The 21,281-nt window shown below is 38.9% G+C and overlaps 1 protein-coding gene across 2 annotated transcripts in view; it reads right to left on the bottom strand.

Annotated features, from left to right (window-relative positions):
• MMS22L (MMS22 like, DNA repair protein) overlaps window positions 1-21,281 on the bottom strand; it is a 97,668-nt gene that overhangs the window by 10,727 nt on the left and 65,660 nt on the right. For both annotated transcript variants that reach the window (XM_074581075.1, XM_074581077.1), the window contains 6 exons: window positions 16,012-16,202; window positions 13,407-13,557; window positions 9,940-10,082; window positions 9,043-9,185; window positions 8,726-8,885; window positions 6,257-6,426 (listed from right to left, as the gene is read on the bottom strand). In XM_074581075.1, the coding sequence (XP_074437176.1) occupies window positions 6,257-6,426; window positions 8,726-8,885; window positions 9,043-9,185; window positions 9,940-10,082; window positions 13,407-13,557; window positions 16,012-16,202 (958 nt within the window). The remainder of the gene's footprint in view (window positions 1-6,256; window positions 6,427-8,725; window positions 8,886-9,042; window positions 9,186-9,939; window positions 10,083-13,406; window positions 13,558-16,011; window positions 16,203-21,281) is intronic.

The following is a 21,281-nucleotide window of genomic DNA, read 5'->3' as shown; positions in this document are numbered from 1 at the left end:
CTAATGTTTTCTTTAGAAAGGATTCTAGGTTCCTTTTTGGTGGGCCATGCAGAGATGCTGCCTCTCAAAAAAGGCGAAATTTTTAAAACCACGTAGTAATACCAGAAGTCTCTCTTCAATAAGGAGGATCCTCATCATTTTTCCTAACGAAAGTTACAAGATTAGCACCAAGGGCTTCCAAGATCCAAATTCTTTTGTCCAGCAAGACAACAGTGAGAAAAATTACCCTCCATGTTGTCAGGAAAAGCAACCCAAGCGAAAAAAGCCTTCTCTTCTACATAGTAGAAAAATCCATGCCCATCACACGTGAAGGGCACATCTACAGCATCAAAGCTCTTCAGGGAAGAACCATCAGACCTTTCACCCTGTTCCCTAAAGGTTTCCAGAGAGGAACCTGGGTTTCTCTTTTGGACGTGAAGGCCCATTGACTTTAGCCTTAGCTCAACACCGTGTTCTTTATTTTGGACTCCTCCTTTTCTTACAAAGTGCAGAGAGCAACAGACCAGCACAAGATCTGACAATGCCATATACCAAGTGGCACAACGGATAAATTACCAACAGGACAGTAGCTGCAAATCTCCGAGTGCAATGGCAAAATATCCTAGGCAGCACTGGCCAAGGATGTGATTACAAGGGAATCACATGGAACTTTTTGCTTTTAAATCCTACTGGTAATTAACAGAGATGAAGGAAGCTACTGTTCACATGAGAGAGAAAAGAAACACATGCTACTGGACTGCAATTCTGGACCAGAGATCTGAAATCAATCACATCAGCCCCCTAGGACAATCCCTACATAGCAGATGGATTTTAAAGGGTTGATAGAGCTGCTCTTTTCTTCTTAACTTCTTCTTAACTCCATCTTCTGAGGTTAAAAAAAGACAAACAAACAAAACCCAAAACCAAAAACCCCAGACATTTTAAGGGGAGCAGAGGGGCATGACAACATCTGCTCCTCATTTCAGCAGAAAGGCAACTGATTCCTGTGCGTGTTCACTGCAGGAACCTTTTGTGGCCAGAGCTGCCTCTTTCTTCTGATTTATCCATATATCTGTAAATCACCTGGAGAGCAAAGAACCGATTAGTATGGATTACTGGAACTATGCACTGCAGAAATGCCAAGGCACCTAATGATGACTTATAATATCAGTCCTGCTGTTGGAATAAATCTGCTGTTCACCAATTAATGTTGTACAATTCCTATTAAACACATACTATAATTCACAAAACGTATTAATAAGCTTGCTCAAATATCGGACCACAGATGTGGCTCACAGGAGGGCTTTTAAGGTCTGATCTCTGACAAATGCTGAGCCTGCACAGGCCCATTAAAATCACTGGAAAATGTATGTGCCAAGCACTATTTAGAATTAAGCTCTTTCGCCACTCTCCTGTATTTAGACAGAAATCAACTATCTTCTGTGTTTGGACAGGATTAATGCTGATAAATCAAGCAAGGTACCTTGCCTTTCCCACCATTAGGCATATTATGCTTACTCCATTCACCTACACCACAAGATATATTTAAACTACTATTTCTTCTCTAAGTTCTGTACACCACTTCAGTTCTTTCCCATATTACTGCTAAATGTGTACCAAATTCCCTCCGAATCATTCTCCAAGAAATCTATCCAAGAGCAATCTATCCAAGAGCAAACTGCTCTCAAATTTCCACTAACACACAAATCAACTCAATTTCTTTTTACAATGGCAAAATATCTAATGTTACATTTTACATGCCTCACTATCTCATAATTAAGAACAGTCCCATAAAATTATAAAATGTCTGTTCATTCATGTTCTTCATGCTTTACTTGCTGAAGTCTGTCATTCAGACAACTCTGAGGACAGTTTTGATATATCCCAGCAAAATCTTTCCTAGGTCATCAAATATGATCATCTACATGGACTTGTACAAAGCATATGACACTGTCCTGCATGACATCCTGGTCTCTAAATTGGAGAGATATGGATTTGATGGATAGACCACTTGGCAGATAAGGAACTGGCTGTATGGTCACACTCAAAGAGATGTGATCAGCGGCTCGATATCTAAATGGAGACCAGTGACAAGGGGCATCCCTCAGGGCTTGGTATTGGGACCTGCGCTCTTTAACATCTTTGTCGGTGACATGGACAGTGGGATTGAGTGCACCCTCAGCAAGTTTGACGACAACAGCAAGCTGTGTGGAGGTGGAGAGGTCAACACTCTGGAGGAAGGGACGCCATCCAGAGGGACCTGAACAGGCTTGAGTCATGGGCCCCTGCCAATCTCATGAAGTTTAACAAGGCCAAGTGCAAGGTCCTGCACAAGAGCAGGGGCAATCCCAAGCACAAATACAGCATGGGCAGAGAATGGATTGAGAGCAGCCCCGAGGAAAAGGACCCGGGGGCGTGGGTTGATGAAAAACTCAACATGAGCAGTCAATGCGCATTTGCAGCTCAGAAAGCCAACCGCATCCTGGGCTGCATCAAAAGCAGCGTGGCCAGCAGGTCAAGGGAGGTGATTCTGCCCCTCTACTCCGCCCTAGTGAGAGAGACCCCACCTGGAGTACTGCGTCCAGCTCTGGAGTCCTCAGCACAAGAAGGACATGGACCTGTTGTAACGGGTCCAGCGGAGGGCCACGAAGATGCTCAGAGGGCTGGAGCACCTCTCCTATGCGGACAGGCTGAGAGAGTTGGGATTGTTCAGCCTGGAGAAGAGAAGGCTCCGGGGAGACCTTATAGCGGCCTTCCAGTACCTAAAGGGGGCCTACAGGAAAGATGGGGGGGGACTCTTTATCAGGGAGTGTATTGATAGGACGACAGGTAATGGTTTTAAACTGAAAGAGGGTAGATTTAGATTGTAAATCAGGAAGAAATTCTTTACTGTAAGGGTGATTAGGCACTGGCACAGGTTGCCCAGAGAAGCTGTGGATGCCCCATCCCTGGAAGTGTTCAAGGCCAGGCTGGATGGGGCTTTGAGCAGCCTGGTCTAGTGGGAGGTGTCCCTGCCCATGGCAGGGGGTTGGAACCAGATGATCTTTAAGGTCCCTTCCAACCCAACAAATTCTATGATTCTATGATAAAACAGATGATAAACAGTGGAAGTAATAGTATCTATACAGCAACCCTTTAGGCAAGAAAAAAAAAAAGAATTTAAAAGTTGCTAGAGCTAAGCTATTTTAACAAGGCAGCCTCAGTGAGTATGTCTGAAAAACAACTTCTAGAGAAGTTCAAACTACTGCGGAGAACAGACCAGTTGCCAATAGCTGCCAAAAGACACAACTGTATAGCCCAAATTTATATATACCGTAAACACAAATATAACAAACTAAACACAGTCAGTCTGAATTGACGAGAGAGAAATGCAACGTCTAGTCTTAATTAAAGCATTTGACTATTTGCTCTTGTGTAAAATTAAACAAAGCCTGTAATTTTGATCTATTAAAAATAAACCTGTAGGCTGGGGGCCACGGGATGAGGGAGGGTGGGATACAGCCAGCAGTTTTGCTGAATTTTGAAGGTAGTAATAAACTATTCCAACTATGTTGTGGAGAGAGAAGGAGCTTCGTGTGTTGTCCTAAAAGACGAAAAATTGGCCTCCGTCATTATAGGGTGACAAACAAAGGCAATGCCCTCTCTTAGTACAGCACAGTGACAACAACATTGTTTTTAAGCCTGCTGCCCAAGTTGTGTGGCCAGCTGCACTACCATTAGGCTGGGAATGCAAGTGTTTGGGCCATCTTTTTCTCTACAATTCAGGAATTCTATAGGATTTACTAAGATTTCTGCATCAATCAATGTGAAATTAGTTACCTTCTACTAAGATTGATTTCAAATCCTTTCTAAACCCACATAAAAGGATCAAATAAACCACATTAAGATTAGCTGTTGGAATCTCTGGAAAGAGAAGTTTTGCAAACCATTGCTTGCAAACTAAGATGTTTTCTGAGATCTAAGGAGGTTTTTTGGACAAAGGAGGAGCAACCCACACTGAAGAAGCTGAAGAAAGAGAATTCAGGACAAGAAAAGAAGAAAAGATTGAGATGGAGCTTGGAACTTTTCAGAAGACTGGAAAGAAAAAAAGGAATTGAAAAGACCTCTGAGTAGAAATGCTACTCAAGGGCTTTTATGCTTTGACTATGAATAAAGAATTTGCATGTATAAGAAGATATTTTGCATGGTCTCCAAATTACCATTTCTTTATTTTCATGTAACTGCCAAGGGATTAAGTTGTAAACTAGAGTATTAACAGGGACAGATCTACAGAACAAGGTTTGCCTAACATTAGGGTGAATTAAGGGTCCTGCACTAAAATACCACCGCTCCACCTCCAGGAATGGTCACCAGACATAAAGCAGCCATCCAAGGAGTCCGATCACACATCTCACCAGTACCTTAAGTTAGTCAAAGTGGGCTTATTTCCAGACAATGCTGTTTCCCTGTCTTTCCTCCCACCATGTTTACATGCTTTCCTGTTTTATCACTTTTCTGATAAGCCCGTTTGGGTTTGGGGGGTTTGTTTTTTTGTTTTGTGGGGCTAGCTATTAGCTGAATCGACTCAAATTGCAGTCATCTCATATTCACAGAATCATTAAAAGCAAATTAAATGGGAAACACATGTAGGGGTGAAAGGGAATGAATTTAGCCTCAAGCCAACTTGGCTTAAGCCAACTGTGAAACAATAACTTAAGAAGTCAGAGAGTGCCTAGAATCCATTTAATCTCAAAAGAGGTCAGATGCAGTCCTAAGAGAATATTTTTTTAACTGATATTGAAATATTTTCATTTTGAGTTGATCCTAAATCAGAACTCTTCCACTTTCCCAAATAAAGGGGAAGGAAGCCTTTTGGAATGAATAAAGCACTTCGAAGCACTTAAAAATGTTAGAACTTTGTATTTACAAACAACTAATAAAATGCAGATGTTCCACATTGAAATAGGAAAAATAAGTCTTGTCGTCTTTGTTTTCTCTCCCCAAAAGTTTTGTCAAATTAAAGAATTACTGGTTTTCTAGAAGCAGCATTTGTCTAAGAAAACCTATTTGGTCAATAAGATCATCCAGCTTAGCCGGAAAGCACATGGACTACGCAGCAGACTGCTGAAGAGTATGACAGTGAGGTCAGGAAGTCTGAGAATGACAAAGAGAACAGGAAACAAGGGTCCACAACACTCGGACTTCAAAGCCAACTTGAGTGGCTTCATCTTAAGACTACATCCGTACGTGCAGACTACAGCGAAAAAGTGCTCTCTGACTGAAATACTAAATTAGCAAGCAGACAGCCACATTCTGTGGTAATATCAGTGTCCAGATAGTCCTACACGTATATATAGCTTCTGAAAATACCTACAGAGCAGCAAAGCAAGTCGTATTCTGCACATCATTACGTTATCATATTCACTTCCATATGAGATGCCATTGATCACAACGCAACTTTTGAAAGGAATAAGTCTGAGGGATGTTTACAATGTCACCACTGCATTGTTTCACAATACGATCCTGTAACGTAATCTGTTAAGACTGCAATCAAAGTGAAGACTAAGAGGGAAGGGAAAACAGTCAGCAAAAAAGACCCAAGGAAAAACATGTCAACTTATTTATTTAAAAAATATATTCTTTTCTCTTCCTCACCATCTGGAATTAGCGTCTTTCTGCAGCATGAACTAGCCTTACGGAGTTTCAAGAGTGATAGTTAAGCCAAGAGAAGAATAACACGAATAATGGGCAAGAAGGCTTTAGTCACGTAAGAGTGTAAGCACCAGGAACTTGATTCAGCAAAAGATATTCTCAAACTATTAAGATAAAAGAGTGCCATGACAGGAAGAGGACTGTGTTTTGTTGCTAAGAGCAACGAAAAAAGAGTAGCTCATCTTTAATTATCTACAGTTAGCCAAGTCGAGGATGATTTAAAACATTTGTTTGCTCTGTCATCTCAACAAGCGTCTTGCTACATATTATGATTATTTGATCCACTGCTTCAGAAACCCCTCACATCAGAGACCAGTGTAAACAGCAGGCTGGCTAAAAGCTTTCTATATACAGTGAATAGACTAGCAGCTCTGGAGTGCACCACAGCATAGCTGCATGCAACGAGAGGAAAGCCAACGGGGTGGCATTTTCCCTTCCACTTCTACAAGAAGAAAAAACTCCTCTTGCTGCTTCTTTAAATTCAGTCAATGCTTGTTTTGATTAGGGAAAAAGAAAACACCCTGTGCAATATGAATCTTTTCCTGAAGATACATTTGTCTGCTGATAACAGAGTTCAGATATTTACCTGAAGATAAAGAGGTAGGCTTTCCCGAATGGCAGACAGCAAAGCCACAGGCAGCTCTTTGTCCTGCTGGAGCACAGAGTGCGGCAGCAGTAAGCAATCCACGATGCGGAACAAGAGTTGCTGCGCTTTGGAAGTAGCCAGTATCGGTGCCCAGAACTTTAGCAGACATCCTGTTGAAGAAAAAAAACAAACAAACAAAAAACACTCAAGAAAAACCAAAGCCATTTACAGCCTGGAAAAAAAAAAAGCAAGCCTAAAGAGGCAATTATGTTCAATTAGATAACGCGAGAGTAGCAACAGCAACTGAAATGTCTAACTCTCACGTTCTCATTCCATGACATCCCCTTAGAAAAAGCCCAGTCAAGACAGCTCAAAGTCCATTTGCAGTTCAGCAAAATAAAAGTACTAAATTGATTCAATACATTACAATTACAAGTTTTTAAGCAAGTGAACCTGCTTTAGGAAAAGTACAGTTATGCAAAGAAAGGACAGTCTCTCACATCCCTGCAGAAAAATTAACTAAACTTGATACATAACACTACTGCAATTAGCACACATGGACTTAAACATTTACCTCACTGTGTGCATTCATCACACTTTACAGAGAGATGCTGCCTTTGCCTTCCCTTCACATTTGTCTAATACCACTGTGCCCACATCAGCAAGTACTAACACAGCGATTCAATGTTAGGAAAACATTAGGTATCCTTCCAATTGTATTTAATGCATCTAGTTTGGCAAATTAAAAAGAACAAGGGGCAGACAACTTCATTAAAGCAGCACGGTCTCTCCAGATCTTTGTGGACACTCAGTCCCCAAAATGAGAGCCTCAGAGAACATCTTTCTAGTTTTCAACACATTAACGTATCACTTGCGCAGCTTTGAGTCAGTTTTAAGATCTTGCTCTTGAGTTGCAAAAAAACGGTAAAAAGGTGTTGATGTGTAAATACCCTGACTTTGAAAAACATCTTTATTGCAGGTGAGGTGTAATTTTTCTTGAGAAAATAACTCCGTACTCCTGAGTGTTAATACTCAAAATACAGATTAAATAAAACAAGATTCCTATGTAGCAGTTCCCACAGACATTCTTAAATTTATATTTAATTAGAAGCAAGAAAGTTTGCTGGGTTGCAAGTACAGGAATAACCCAAGAAAATATGCTTAAGACTTTGAAAATAATGAAAGATCAAAAGTAGGCTGTTACAAGATATTATTAATCTATAAAAGTCATCCATTACCATCTCTAAAAACAACGCAAAACAACATTAATCTTGTGGAGTGAAAGAAAACACAATGATCAATCATAGAGAAAGAGAACGATCACTTAACAATACTTCTAATAATGTTGTCTAAGCTTCCTGCTTTGAAAGAAACACGCTCGTTCCTGCTAAAAGTACTCCTATTATCACTGCTGTGATGTATGGGACAGTAGAAGACACAATCTGACCACAGACAAGAGGTGTTTAGATTTGTTAAGTTTCTTGCTTTGTCCTTATAATTTAACGAGCCCACTGAATGGGAAGAAGTGATTGAAACACACTTAAACATTTTTTTTCTTTTAAACCTTTTTTATGTTTCCTTAACTAAAAAGAAAGGCCAATTTCTTGCACACAAGAGCATCACTGAAGATTAATCATTTCCTACTGCAAGACAGAAAGGAAAATACCGATCTAAAATTACTTTACAGGGCTCCAACCCAACACCTGGATATCTAAAAACATTTAATTCGACATGTGCTTTATACATTCAAACGTGCAGGTCTTGCAATAGAAAAGTAAAATATTTTACAAAATTCAAATTCCATTACATTTGATGCACTTTCTGCATCTTGGTCATGCTTTCCACTGTACTCCTCATAATCATGATATACACTGCATATAAAGACAGAGATAATGAATTGCATTTAAGATACATAAGGTTTAAGGTACATAAAGGTAAGTGGGTCAGACTGGCTCATTTATTCATACCAAACAGCACTCTTATTTTTCCACCCTATCGGGGATTCCACACTTTAATGAACAAATACTAGATTTGAATTATATGCAAGAGAAGCAGTTCTAAAAGGCAGCAAATCACATTCCTAAGCCAACCAGTCCACTATCATAACTCCAGTAAATATGATGTAGCCTGTCGTAACACTGCTTCACTGCCTTGTCATTGTTTCTGGTTTTGTTTAGGTAAAATGGGTGGTTTTCAGTGGTAAAAGACATGAAAACATCATACTTTTGAAAATACTCATTTGCAGAGGTAATTTAAAAAAAAAAAAAGGCACAAGGAGGTTAGACATCAGGATAAAGAAAAAAAAAATCAGTGGAAGAAAATTAAATGTATAACTGTAACATCTTAGTGACTTTTCTTTTTTAAAACCATTAAGATGGACAGTATAGAGAAAAAAAGAATATTAAATGGCACATTTTACTGATCTCTTAAAACTATTTCCTAAAAGAGAAGAGGTTGCAAAATAATTACCTATGATCCAATATGTAAGCTGCAGACCTTCTGGAGGTCCTTTTACCTTCAGATAAGGTTTTACATACTTTAATACATCACCTAAATACTCCAGAGCCTTGGCTACCATGGCAGATTTCTCAGGGAGCGTCTGAAGGCCACTGTAAGTTCTACCAACAGCCTGAGAAAACAGAAACATTGAAATAAATACAAACAAACTTACTAAGTCTCTTACCAGGTTTGTGTGATAAGTTCTTTTCCTACACCAAACAAAATCTGATACATAATTTCTTTTCCCAAAAATTGTCCTATGAAGCTAACACAGAGATGTACAGTACCTTAATGAATTGGACAAGAGCATTTTTAGGGTCTTGCTTCAAAACGGACTCTTCATCAGGAGCCTTTGAAAGAATGTTTTCCACTTCTGAGAGCTTAAAAACCAGTCTTGTCATTTCAGTCAGCTGCTCCATATAGGCTTTCTCTGTTTGTTACAAGAGAGCAGTAAATATAGTATACAGTTGTGCTTTTTGATTTACTTGGGTCCCAAAATCATAAAATGAAACATGATTTTAAAATGTCTAAAATACAAGGATTCTGCAACTATCTCTCTAGACGAAGAACGTGTGTCTAAACTAGTTATGTTTCTGATACAGATATACGAGAATGAAGAGTATTAGTGATAGATAACCAAGTCTTTCATTTTACTGACGGTTTTTTGCAAAATCTACAAAATGCGTATGAAAACCTGTCGTTAGAAGATGTGTTTTACAAATAATTAGAACTGCAGTGTTTTATAGAAGTGATGAAGTATTGCTCTAAGAAAGCAAAATATCCAATATAGAAAATGAAAGAATTACTTGCAACTGGATTTTTTTTTCCCTTTTTTTTTCTTTTAGGGCATTCACAGCATGATTTCTGACTATTTACTTCAGATTTTCACTTTTTTCAGAGCAGTTTCTCCATGGGGGAAAAATAGCTTGTCTCCTTGGGAGCAAGTTTTTGTTCTTTGCTTCCAAGGAAACAAGCTCTTTTATCTTTGTTTGTGATAAATTTGTCATATGCAGAGCAGGCAAACTATCAATAAATAGCACAAGCAGCGTAAAGAAACACATTTTGTAATTAGGTAAAAGTAAAGGAATACAAACAAAAATACATTTTGTAATTAGCTGAAAATGTTTGCCAGTTTTGCAATATAGAATCGTTACTGCAAACATTAGGGAAATGCGAACACTTACCAACTGTTCGCTCAGCATCTGTCTTGGCCAGCATACCAGTCGGTTGATCTATGAACATTTGCAAAATGCATCGAAACCAAGAACGTACTGTCAGAGCTTCGTAGGACGTATATCCCATACTGGAAAAAGCTTCACACAGTGCGCTGCACAGGTAGAAGAGGAAGAAAAAGGTACAGCAATCTAATAAAAGTATGCAAAAAGGTGGCAGAGTGTTTCATTTGGTTGTAGACGTATAAAAACAGTGCACAGAAACAATTAGAACTAAAGTAACAGAAAGGCCAACTGGCACTCCTTTTGTGTACTCTACAGACTTTGCCCACAATATCCTGATGCCTAAATACAGACAACATGATAAATTTGGTAATGCCATACACGGTAATATAAAAGCATATATACGCACATACGTATGTTCTCTCTACATAGAACAAAACAGAGGGGAAAAAATTCGCACAATAGGAAACACCTTATTCTAACAATGGATAATTTGGTAGTATTACCTAAACTGATGATGTATAATGCTGGGAAGAGTTTATCTGAATCAACTTGGAACTTCCTATTGACACGGCTTAAGCTACCCAGGCCTTTCCTATGAAGGTAGCTCAGGTGCCCCGCGCCATTCTGAAAAGTCTGCTTTGTCCTCGCTACGTAAAAGATGGAGAAGAGAAGGTCTGCTTTTGCAAATAAAGATACATCATGTTAGAAACAGATCAAAAAGGGGAAACGTAAAAAGGCAGCTCGGAGATGAGAAAGGAAACCGCTATCCTTGATGTACACTTACAGGCGTATGCATTTGTGGATGTATACGCACACAAGTCTATACATGCCCACGCACAGCAAACTTGCTGTACGTACTTTCAATCAAACCCTCGCTACTGTTCTACCAGCCAGGTGTCAGGCCGGAGTCAATGGCACCATCAACACTCAATGCGCAATCCCTCTACTCTGCTGCTCGGTATTCCCAAAGTTTCACCTGCCTTACCACCGCAAGTAGCTGCTGGAGCCACTTTTTCCCAAGGACTTCAGCCCCACATCATTAGTTCTGCAGAAACGCCTTGCTAACGGGCAGCGGGTCTGTGCTGCACCCTGTTTGCCATTCCTATCAGATGAGCTCCGGGTGTGCTGCACGTCAGTGAAATCTCTTGAAAATAGTTACACCTTTTTATGTAAGAGATTTCCTCCCTGGTCAGTCCTAGGTGCTTTGACTTTAATGAAAAATGCGTGTACTCTTTTCTTGATATATGTACATATAAATCTACTTATTTTCTACTGAATTTTTACTCATGCTTGCAACAGGAAGTCAACACAGGTCCAAATGTAAACCAAACTGGATTCTGTTCCTCACTGAGCAACATTAGTAAAGGTTGTTTTTTTTTCTATTTCATTTAGTTAAAACCAATGACAACTGTATATTTTGTCTGAACATCCTTTCTGAAGTACTACTGACAAAACAAATAAGGAGACCAAATGCAAGCAAATAAAATATAAAAAATGATAATTAAATCCCAGTACCAAAAGAGAAAAAAACCCAGAATGCCTACGGACTTAATGCTCTTATTAGTAATGTATAAATAACAAAAAATTCCAGCCTTATGTAATCTTGATGTAGACAGCTAGGCTACTTGGCCCCAACGGCTCACAAAAACATTTTCTGCTGTAGTCTCACTCGTGTTTCTGTTGCTTGCTGGTAGGTAGGCCACTTAAGCATCTTCCTAAAACTAGAGAGGAATATGCTCCTAACCCTTAAGAAAGAAAAGCACAATAACTACCTGCTAGAAGCACGGCAAGTGGTCTTTTTAAACCAGTGAGCTTATACACATGCTCAAAGTCAGTTTAAGCAGGTTGTAATACTATCATGCACTACACAACACAGATCTGGAGAGGAACTTTTAGGCACTACTGCAAAAGAAATGCCGAAGTTGTGCGCACGTTCCTAAGGGCACAGCTTGTCCATCAGAACCTTTATTATCAATATTGAAATAGCTGATATGCAGAATAAGCTTCAATCTTAAAGAGACCAGGCAGAGCTTGCAGGGTATATACCAGCATCATCATGGAAATAATCTTTTTGCTTTTTAACTGAGAATGTTTGATGTGAAAATTATCGCAACGCAGTAACCATGAAGTCTTAAGATCCCAGCACTTAGATACTTTGGTAACTTTTGCTCTACAACTGCCTAAGGTAAATAAGTACATGAATCGCGCTACAAAAATTGCTGTCTTATTAGCGCATAATAAAATGACAGTGTTCAGAGCATGATACCTCTGTACAATTCTACCAAAAAAGTCTTATCATAGGTACTCACTGTCCTTTCACAAGGAAACCTGAGCACCTTACAGCTCTGTTGATGAGGTCGGGACATACCTTTGCCTCGTCTCCCCTTGTTGGCTTTGAGGCAACTGACAGGGGAAACACAATTCTCCTCGATGCCGGGCAACTGCAACCCCAACAGCTTAGGGGCAAAAACATTGGCCTCTGTGTGAGTGTTTTCTGTCCCATGCTTCCAGCAAGGGGGAAGATTCAGAAAAGCAGAGGGTGACACAGAGTGAGAACGCAGGAGGGAGAACCAGAAAGAGTGAGAACATACATTTTTCTAAATCTATTATTTAATAGGTTTAGCAGGTCTCAGAAATCTGAGCTACATGAACATTAATATATACTCAGAAAGTGTTCCAAGCTTGCCAAAAAGAAAGTTTTAATGCGTGCATTTCCACATGATGATTTTCCCAATACTTTCAATGCTGCCCAAGCCATCCTCCTCAGCTTCCTGGGGAAGTTCTTTGTTTTCAAGAAGTCAAAACACTGAACGCTTACTACAGCATCTTCAGATTTGTATGATAATGTTTATCTTGTCTTTTTATAAGAAGATTTAAGTTTATGTGAAAAATAACTCCAGCACTTTTAACTGGAAATTTTCAAATTTACCAAGTTAAATTATTCAACTTGAAGTGCAGCTAGGGCAGGAGGTTACTGCCTTGCCAAACTGTAACAATTTGCCCAAGTGAAACAACAATAGAAGGGAGGTGGATAACTATAACTATGCAAATTAAAAATAGGTTATGGTTCAGGCATTTCACTTCAATGCAGTATTGTTCTTCGCAGAAGTACTTCTCTGAAGATATCATCTAGGCCCCCACCCAAAATCTGTCAGTAACACTGTTTCCACTGGGAAAAAAAATAAGTGGTTTGCTATATAAAAGACAAGTCTTTCAAAATACTTACCTATCTTCCTGACAAATTTTGAGTATCTTAAGCTATTTACATATGAAAACACACAAACAACTCAACCCAAATAACACCCACAACCCACTATGAAATGTCCCAGACGATTTCAAGAAACCTAGAACTTCAGCAGAGGCAAAGAACCTGGACCACCTCAATGACACATTACTGTTCGAAGCAACAGCCTCCTCAATTCTAATGAAGGAACGACAAGGTACTGGAAGAACAAGTAGTTGCAATTTTTCACCTGTTTTGAATTAGATGACTTAGATATCTTGACACCAGCTGAGGCCACACCATGTCATCCCATCCAAAGAGCTGCATCATGGATAGAACGGGCTGTGGCTGGAGATCTGATAGGGCTTTGCTGGGTATATCCAAAGCTAAGAGAGTAAAACCTGATTTTAAAGAGAAAAAAACATGGCACTGTGTTAATGGTTTCTCAGTACATCCCTGTTGCACTAAAAAGCATTGAATGATTAATAATACGCAGTCTGGGCGCACCAAAAATCTCAATTAAAACTGGGCAACTATTGTAACAGATAGCGTTTGCACACATGTTAAAATGTAGTCTCTGTCCCAAGGAGTCTGTAAGTCAAAATGACACACCGGAGGAAAAACATATCCAAACAAATGCAATTTTAAATATATTCACAAAAGCACAGATTATAAATCCTGAAGGCATAGCTCTACCACCTATGCAATAAAAAAACATGTCTTAAAAACTTGCTTTTCTGTCTTTTTGGCCTCCCTTTCTTGCCTCCATCCACTACTTCTTCCCTTGTACACATAAATATTACCCTGCCTTACAGGGCTGAGTTTTATTTATTTGCTTAGTAGTTTTTACACACTTCTTGCAATGAAGAACTGTATTTGGAAAGAATTCACTCAGTAAAAGCCGGTATCTTTCTATTTTTAGATTAGACTTTCATGTATCAGAAGCTACTATATAAATAAAGCACTACAGACAAGCTGCTTCTTGGAAAAAAGATCTTCATATAACAGTTGCAGATCTAGAAACTGGGACAGTAATTTGTGCAGACTTTTTGTTAATGAAGCATAACCTTTTGCTGTTTCTGTTAGGTCTACTGTGGAATCTATATCTAACACTACCAGCATAAAAAATACAGCACATTCTTTATGCTGCATATGACAAATGCATTTAAATTGAGGAAGAAAACGCAATCTGAAATGCTGAGCAGTTATTAAGTTATAGGAAATGAGAAGCATCAGATGAATCTGGAAACCTGCCTTTGGAGGGCAATGAAATAAAAGGCCTCACTAGTTTCCAAATTCTCCAATTCAAGTTAAAAATAAATGTGATATTAATTTATTAAAATAATGATTTATAAAACTGCATGTTTTGAGAAGCTGACTTTGAGTTAGGCAGGAAAGGCTAGTTTTCAGAAATAATAATGAAGCTCTTTTAATTAATGGTGTAGGGCCAGACTACCTTAAGCTACGAAGGACTTCACATTTCCTTTTGTGCCTCGGAATAAAAAAGGAGGTCATACAGAGTCCCCACTCTGCCTTAGGTGAGGAAGCAATTTGTGGCGGCCTTCTCCCAGAGTATCACATTGTTTCTGCAGCATCAGCCATAACGTGGAGGGGGGAGAAACGGGAGACGGGAAGGATAACGTGAATCCCAGGCTATTTGCCTGGCAGGGGGAGCAGGAGAGCTGCCAGAGCTGCTCTCTCTCCTCTGGGCTGCAACCTCTAAGGCAAGAAGCTCATACAGCGTGGGAAGGGTTTGCCTTCCTCTGTAGTACTGCCTAGCGCAGCTCTATAAAGCAGGTCACAACTGCACTCCTCTGCTTCTAAGCGGGTTTTATAATAGGTGGCTCTTCTTGCTATTTCACTGTGTTAATATAAAATAAAAAGATGTGACGCTGTAGGAAATGAATGAAAGTTTTGACACGGACAACCTCTTCCTTTGATTTGTATTGCTGTTTCCCATACATGCTTCAGCAGCGTCAGACCACTACCGTTGCACGCTGCCTCCTTCATTAGTGTTACCCACTAACTGCTGCAGAGCTGCTTTAAATGAAAGGTCTTTTAACTTTTCTATTACTAACTCAGTACTTCTGAACTTTATCTAATTCATACCGTGATGGGAAAAAATATTTTATATTTCACTTCTCTAAATTAAATAGATACAAGATTTCACTGTAAGTACAGAATACAATGCTAGCTACTGGTGTTAAAGATCAAACTGGGATTTCTTTCTATTTACTGCCATGCTAACTCGTTGCACGTGGAGTTCACATACATATGGAACGCTGTACTTCAAGATTAAAAGCCTTCAGTGTAAAACAAGATAAACAATCAAAATTAATTATGAAATAGCTTTACGATCATGACCATAAAGGTTCAGCAAAAAACAATCGTCGTGTAATCAACCTTTTAAAAAATGTATTCAAATGTAAAATATTATTTTTAAAAATTTAGTTTGAATCACAACCATAATGAAAAGAACAGTTCAACACAAAATTACAATAAACTTCTACAAAAAGATACAAATTCTAGATAATACTGAAAGAAGTCGTCGTCATTTATATTGTATGGCATTTGCAATGTTGACTGTAATCTGTGACTAGCAGGGGAAAAAGAAGTCAGGCTTGTATAGCTTCAAACCCCTTTGGAGTTCTCAATCTGTTTGTATTTTATCAAGTAATTCAACACTACAATATTTCTTCTTATCAAAATACTTAGCATGGAATCTACTTTTTGCATTTATGCATATTGAAGTTACTACGTGGAAGGAGAAACACCCCAAACCACAAAATCCTTGAAAGTTTGTGGCCAGGAAAATAGCACCAAATCCAGTAGTCGCAGGGAGGGTCAGTGCTAACCTGCAGCTGTGTCAGCAAGCTGTGGGGAAGGTGGCATCTGTGACATTCTCTGGCTCTTCAAATAGGGGAAGAAGTTTCTCCAGAGAGCGCTGGCGACAGCAAGGTGGTGCTCTTTAGCCGCTAATGGAAGCTGTGCGTCGGGGGCCCCGTTCCCCAGTTGAAGTCCCTGGCTTACACGTTTGTGCACGCTCCTAGGGAGAAACAAAAACAATGTTTACGTTCAAAAATAATAAAAAAAAAATTTCACATATTTAAAAAACGCATTTACAACTACTTTAAACCGTAGAGCCTGAGAACTGAAGGATCGTTCGGTGCAATTAAAACCTTTACGCAAAGACATTATGCGTACCAGTTATTTGATGGATGAATGATGGCATATTAAGCACCATAAAGTTAATGTTAATTACTAATGTCAACCATTAATTATATGCTTTTTAATATGTCAGATCAAAATGAGAAATAGGCAGCTTTAAAATGAATATCTGCATTTTGCAACTGCTAGCATGACAAGCCAGTCCGCTCACAATCCAAAGCCAGAGGCTTTTTTAAATTTTTTGTCAGCAGGGTTTTTCGGACGGGGTTGCGTACAGCAAATAATGGCAAATGATTTTGATCAATTGTAAAGCTTCCTTCTGAAACCTATTTCTCATTTGTAAAAGCTCACTAGGTATGAGTTTTGATAAGAGAAAAGATTCATTTCATCCTGATGCGCTGCAGACAATCAGGTTTGACAGCAATGCCCACAGCTTTGTTAGTACAGTAAGGACAAAAGTTACCACTGCACATAACTCCCATCTCTTCCTGAGACAATGTGGCATGAATTCAATAACGCACTCAATTTTCTTTGATTCTTCTAGTACCATTCCTGCTACTTAATCTAATTTGGAAGTTGTGACTTTCTAGAGGTTTAATAGAGATATGTCTGCAGGGAATCAATGTTCTCAGAGAAATGGGGAGGGGAGGAAGCATTAATAAATTTGTCTGGTAGAGCAGGATAGCAGGCATTACTGCACTGGGCTGATCAACTAAATAACATGCTTATTAAAAACAATCTGTAGGAACGCACTATCATTCCTGTTCCTATTTATCTTCTGGTCAACTCAATTGAGATTGTGCATTAAAGCACAGGCAGCATTATTACATTTGCTTTATTAAATTCTATAAACAGCACTGTAAAGTCAGAGTCAAGATATTTATAAGATAATGGCAAACAGCGGTGGCATCGAGACTTGCCTTAACAGTAACATTTGTAGACTGTAATATTTTTTTTCTTAATTGCCGTTCTCACAATAGCAAGCGTTTCACAAAACTCTTCCCCTAGATCTTTATTCTGTGCTCACCCTAATTTGAAATAAACCAAAACAAAAACAGAAAAAAAGAGTCCATGCCCTAGTTCCCTTCTGGGAATGTGGGAAAATTATGAAAGAATTACACAACTCACAGCACTCATTAGGACATCTGAAATGGAATAATTTTAAATAAAGAGTAGGCTGGCTGCAAGGCCTTCCCGTACTAGGGTTGATATTAGAAGCGCATCTCATTATACCAAATTACTATCCAAAAATTCTGCCTAACACATAATTTAAAACATAAAACATACCGGCTGTCAAAGGTAACGATACCTTATGCCTGCCTGCAGGCGTCCATTAGTTTGAACAGGGCAGACGGAGAGAGAACTGAGTACCAGCTACTTTTCAAATGGCTACGTTTAACAGACATGGAAGGGTACGTAATATTAGGAGGAATCAAGTATTTCTTCGAGAGACGGTGCCAGTCCAAACACAGGAACAGAAGCCAGGAATTCTAAGCCCAACATTTATTCCCTCTGTGGCTGCACATAAATCATACAGCCTTTGTTAGCCTCAGTTTCCCAGCCATGATATTTGGATAGTAAGACAGCTTACCCTTTAAGGATGCTGTGAAAACAACCAATGCTTAGAAACTGAGGATTATATTCAGTATGTCAGTTGGTATTCCTATTTACAAGGCATATTCTCCAAGTCAACATGAATTGAAATAGAAGCGAGATTAGCATAAAAAGTCAAGCAATACTTCTTTGGGAGTATCCCTTGGTAAAAAAAGGACAAAGAACAGAGTGCAGAAATAGTGAGATCTAAAGGACAAACAATGAAAAAGTAAAAAGTAGGGCTAAAGAAGCAAGTTAAAAATATATTTTGGCCCATTACAAGAAAAAAAAAAAGGTTTAACAGGAAAAATATGAAGGACTTTTTTGGTTTATTTTGTTAAGAAAGGAAAGCAAGATGCCTCATAGTGCAGAGAATAAAACTCACGGGACCAAATTCTGCCCTACTTATATCCAGATTACACCGTAAAATCGCACAAAGACCTTTTTCTCTCCTCTAAATTGCCTCTCCGAAGAAGGGTGCTTTGCATCTCCTTTAGCCATCTATGCAAAGCAGAAGGGTGTACAGACTTCCAAAGTAAGGTAATATATCTCTGTGTCAGTGGAAGGGCAACACGTACAAATCAGTATTTATGTTTATTCATAGTAACCTACACAAATGCTTGCAATAGGGTAAATGCTTAGAATCGATGGGGCATCAATATGTGCTGCAGCAGAAGTAGCCGGCTACTTCTACCAACAAGCAAATCTTTTTAATTCCATGAAGAAATGGATAAATACAATTTTACTTTTTATTCAGGCTTTTTTCTAACACTAGACAAGTATAGCATCAAACATCATTCCATTTGTGAGACTATATACATGTAGTTTTCCATTGTGTCAAGAGCTCCAGAACCACCAGTTGCCTCATTACAATGGTAATAACTTGGTGTGGTTTTTACTTATTTTAAGTCATGGAGTTCCTATTTATGTAAAGACAGGTGTGCTTTTTCATTTTACCATCAGATCAAATAAACCCTGGGTTTATAAAAGAAGGGAATGTTTTTCCTACCTGAATAAGGATTGTGCTGGACGTATAGGCATAGCAGAGCAGGTGGGATTATTTTCTACATCCTACACCTGGAATTGCAGCCATTTATCTGGATGCAGATATTGTAACCACAAACTATCCTTTTGCAAACATAAACCATGCCTTTGCAAGCCTGGATTACTAAAGTGGAGTGAAACTTTAGGTTGAGCTGGAAAAGTAAACCACATAAAATGCAGAAGCCCACCTATATAACAGATACTCAAGTCACTACTAGTTCCTAATCTGCACTGGCCGCATATTGGCATGCAGACTTAATACAATGTCATTTAATTTTATCTACAAGCATTCAGAACTCCCCAACACGAGAGAAGACCTCTCTCCTCCTACCAGTGTTGCCAGGGGCACATACTACCACCCTCAGGGGCTCCCAGGCTGTAAACATAGAGACTGGTTTCTTCACAGATGGTGCTCCCAGTTCCTCTGCTCCCAGACCACACCAGGCCAGCCACAGCATCCACAGAACTCCGCTACCCAGTACAGCCAAGATTAAGCTCAGGAAAATCTTTTTAAAGGAAATGCATGACCTTTTGATGTTGAAACAAACAAATAATTAAAAAACAAGACCTGCAGGACCAACACCCTTGGATAAATCTAGGTAGATTGGGTAGGGATATATGAGCATTTCTAAAATGATAAATGGCTTCGATGCTTAGAATTTCAACTACTAACATCAGTTCTTCCAAGGAAAACTCAGGCAAAGTAAAATGAAACAAACCATCATCGCACTCAGATTCAAAGACAAGTAATAGGGACGTTGTGCTCTCTGCAGATCAATGGAACTTGAATAATACTCGAATTTGGAGATTTCCTTTCCAAACGTTCTCCCTCTTTTTGCATCACTGTAAGATTAGCAACACAGTTTCTCATTTTGATGTTTTGGCAACAAATGCATTGAGCCTTGGTCATATTTTAATGTTGCCATAGAGCTGATAATAGAAACAGAAGTGATTGGGGGAAGTTGAGGCTTCTTCAGCTATGGGGTAGCTATGAACATTTCAGCATAAAGAACTGAAGAGATAGGGAGATTAGCCGATGCAGAGAACAAAAACAGTGAGAGTTTTTATTTCACTGAAGAAGACAGAAGAGCTTTACATTCTCTCAAGAAACCCCAGACATGGAAGTGATGTCAGCTACTTGGAAATGTGCACAACAACAAAGTTATCATCTTAAGCTCTCCCAAAAACTCAAAAGCTGCATTAATACAATTAAAAGCATATTTTTTTTCTGCTGAAAAGATTAGCAATAAGTTACGCAATAAAGATGGCAAGAGAATAAAATCCAAAATAAAAGTGCCAATGTTGACACTACTCCATTTCACACGGAAAGGTGTTTCTTGCTTCCCATCCCCTTACTTACTAATACAAAGAAATTATATATCACTACTGTACAGAAAAACATTGGGCCTTCCTGTAGAAATCTATCCAGTCATGTTTGCTGCGTTTGTATAAATCTCACTGCAGTGATACACTCAGAATTTATCCTACTATTTACCAAGCAGCATTTCAGAATTTAGTTCAAAATTACTCATCCAATTTCACTTCCTTCAAATGCCATAAAACATCAATACTTCTTTACTATCTCTACGCGTTTCTTCCTTCCTCATTTCCATCAGAATTGTTGCTTCTGACAGTGACCAGAACTGGAAGCAAGGTTTCAGCAGAAGCCACACACACATTTCCATTAACTAGTCCTATCCAAGATTAAGATGAAAAAGATCTTTGCGTGCCCTCCATGTGCCTTTGAAAATAATCCAGTATGGGTATTCAACTAGTTGACTACTATGCCATTTAGTTACATGACAGTTAGAGAAAATTGCAACTATAGCACTTATTTCATTGATCCATATGGATATCAACTCCCATGTTGACAAATTCACTGTTCTACTTCATAATTTGTGTATAAGTATTCACTTATTTTTATGCCATGCTCAAATATGCAGTTTATACATGTAGATTTTTGAAATCATAACTTGTTATACTACCATAAAACATAACACTAAGTGTGAAGAGCACATTTTTAGAGTGAGTTAGTTACTTTTATACAGAATTTTTCAAAACATTCAAAAAAGAAAAGCTAGTTTAAGTATGGACCATAACGCTGGCATTCAAAGAATCATAGAACTGTCTAGGTTGGAAGGGACCTTTAAGATCATCAAGTCCAACCATTAATCTAACACTGCCAAAACCATCACTAAACCATGTCCCTCAGCACCACGTCTACCTGTCTTTTAAATACATCCAGGATGATGACTCAATCACTTCCCTGGGCAGCTTGTTCCAACGTTTGACAACCCTTTCTGTGAAGAAATTTTTCTTA

This window comes from Larus michahellis, chromosome 3 (genome assembly GCF_964199755.1).
Source record: "Larus michahellis chromosome 3, bLarMic1.1, whole genome shotgun sequence".
In the NCBI taxonomy this organism is placed as follows: Eukaryota; Metazoa; Chordata; class Aves; order Charadriiformes; family Laridae; genus Larus; species Larus michahellis.
Note: the sequence above shows the minus strand (reverse complement) of the source record. Positions and strands in the feature narration are given on the sequence as shown.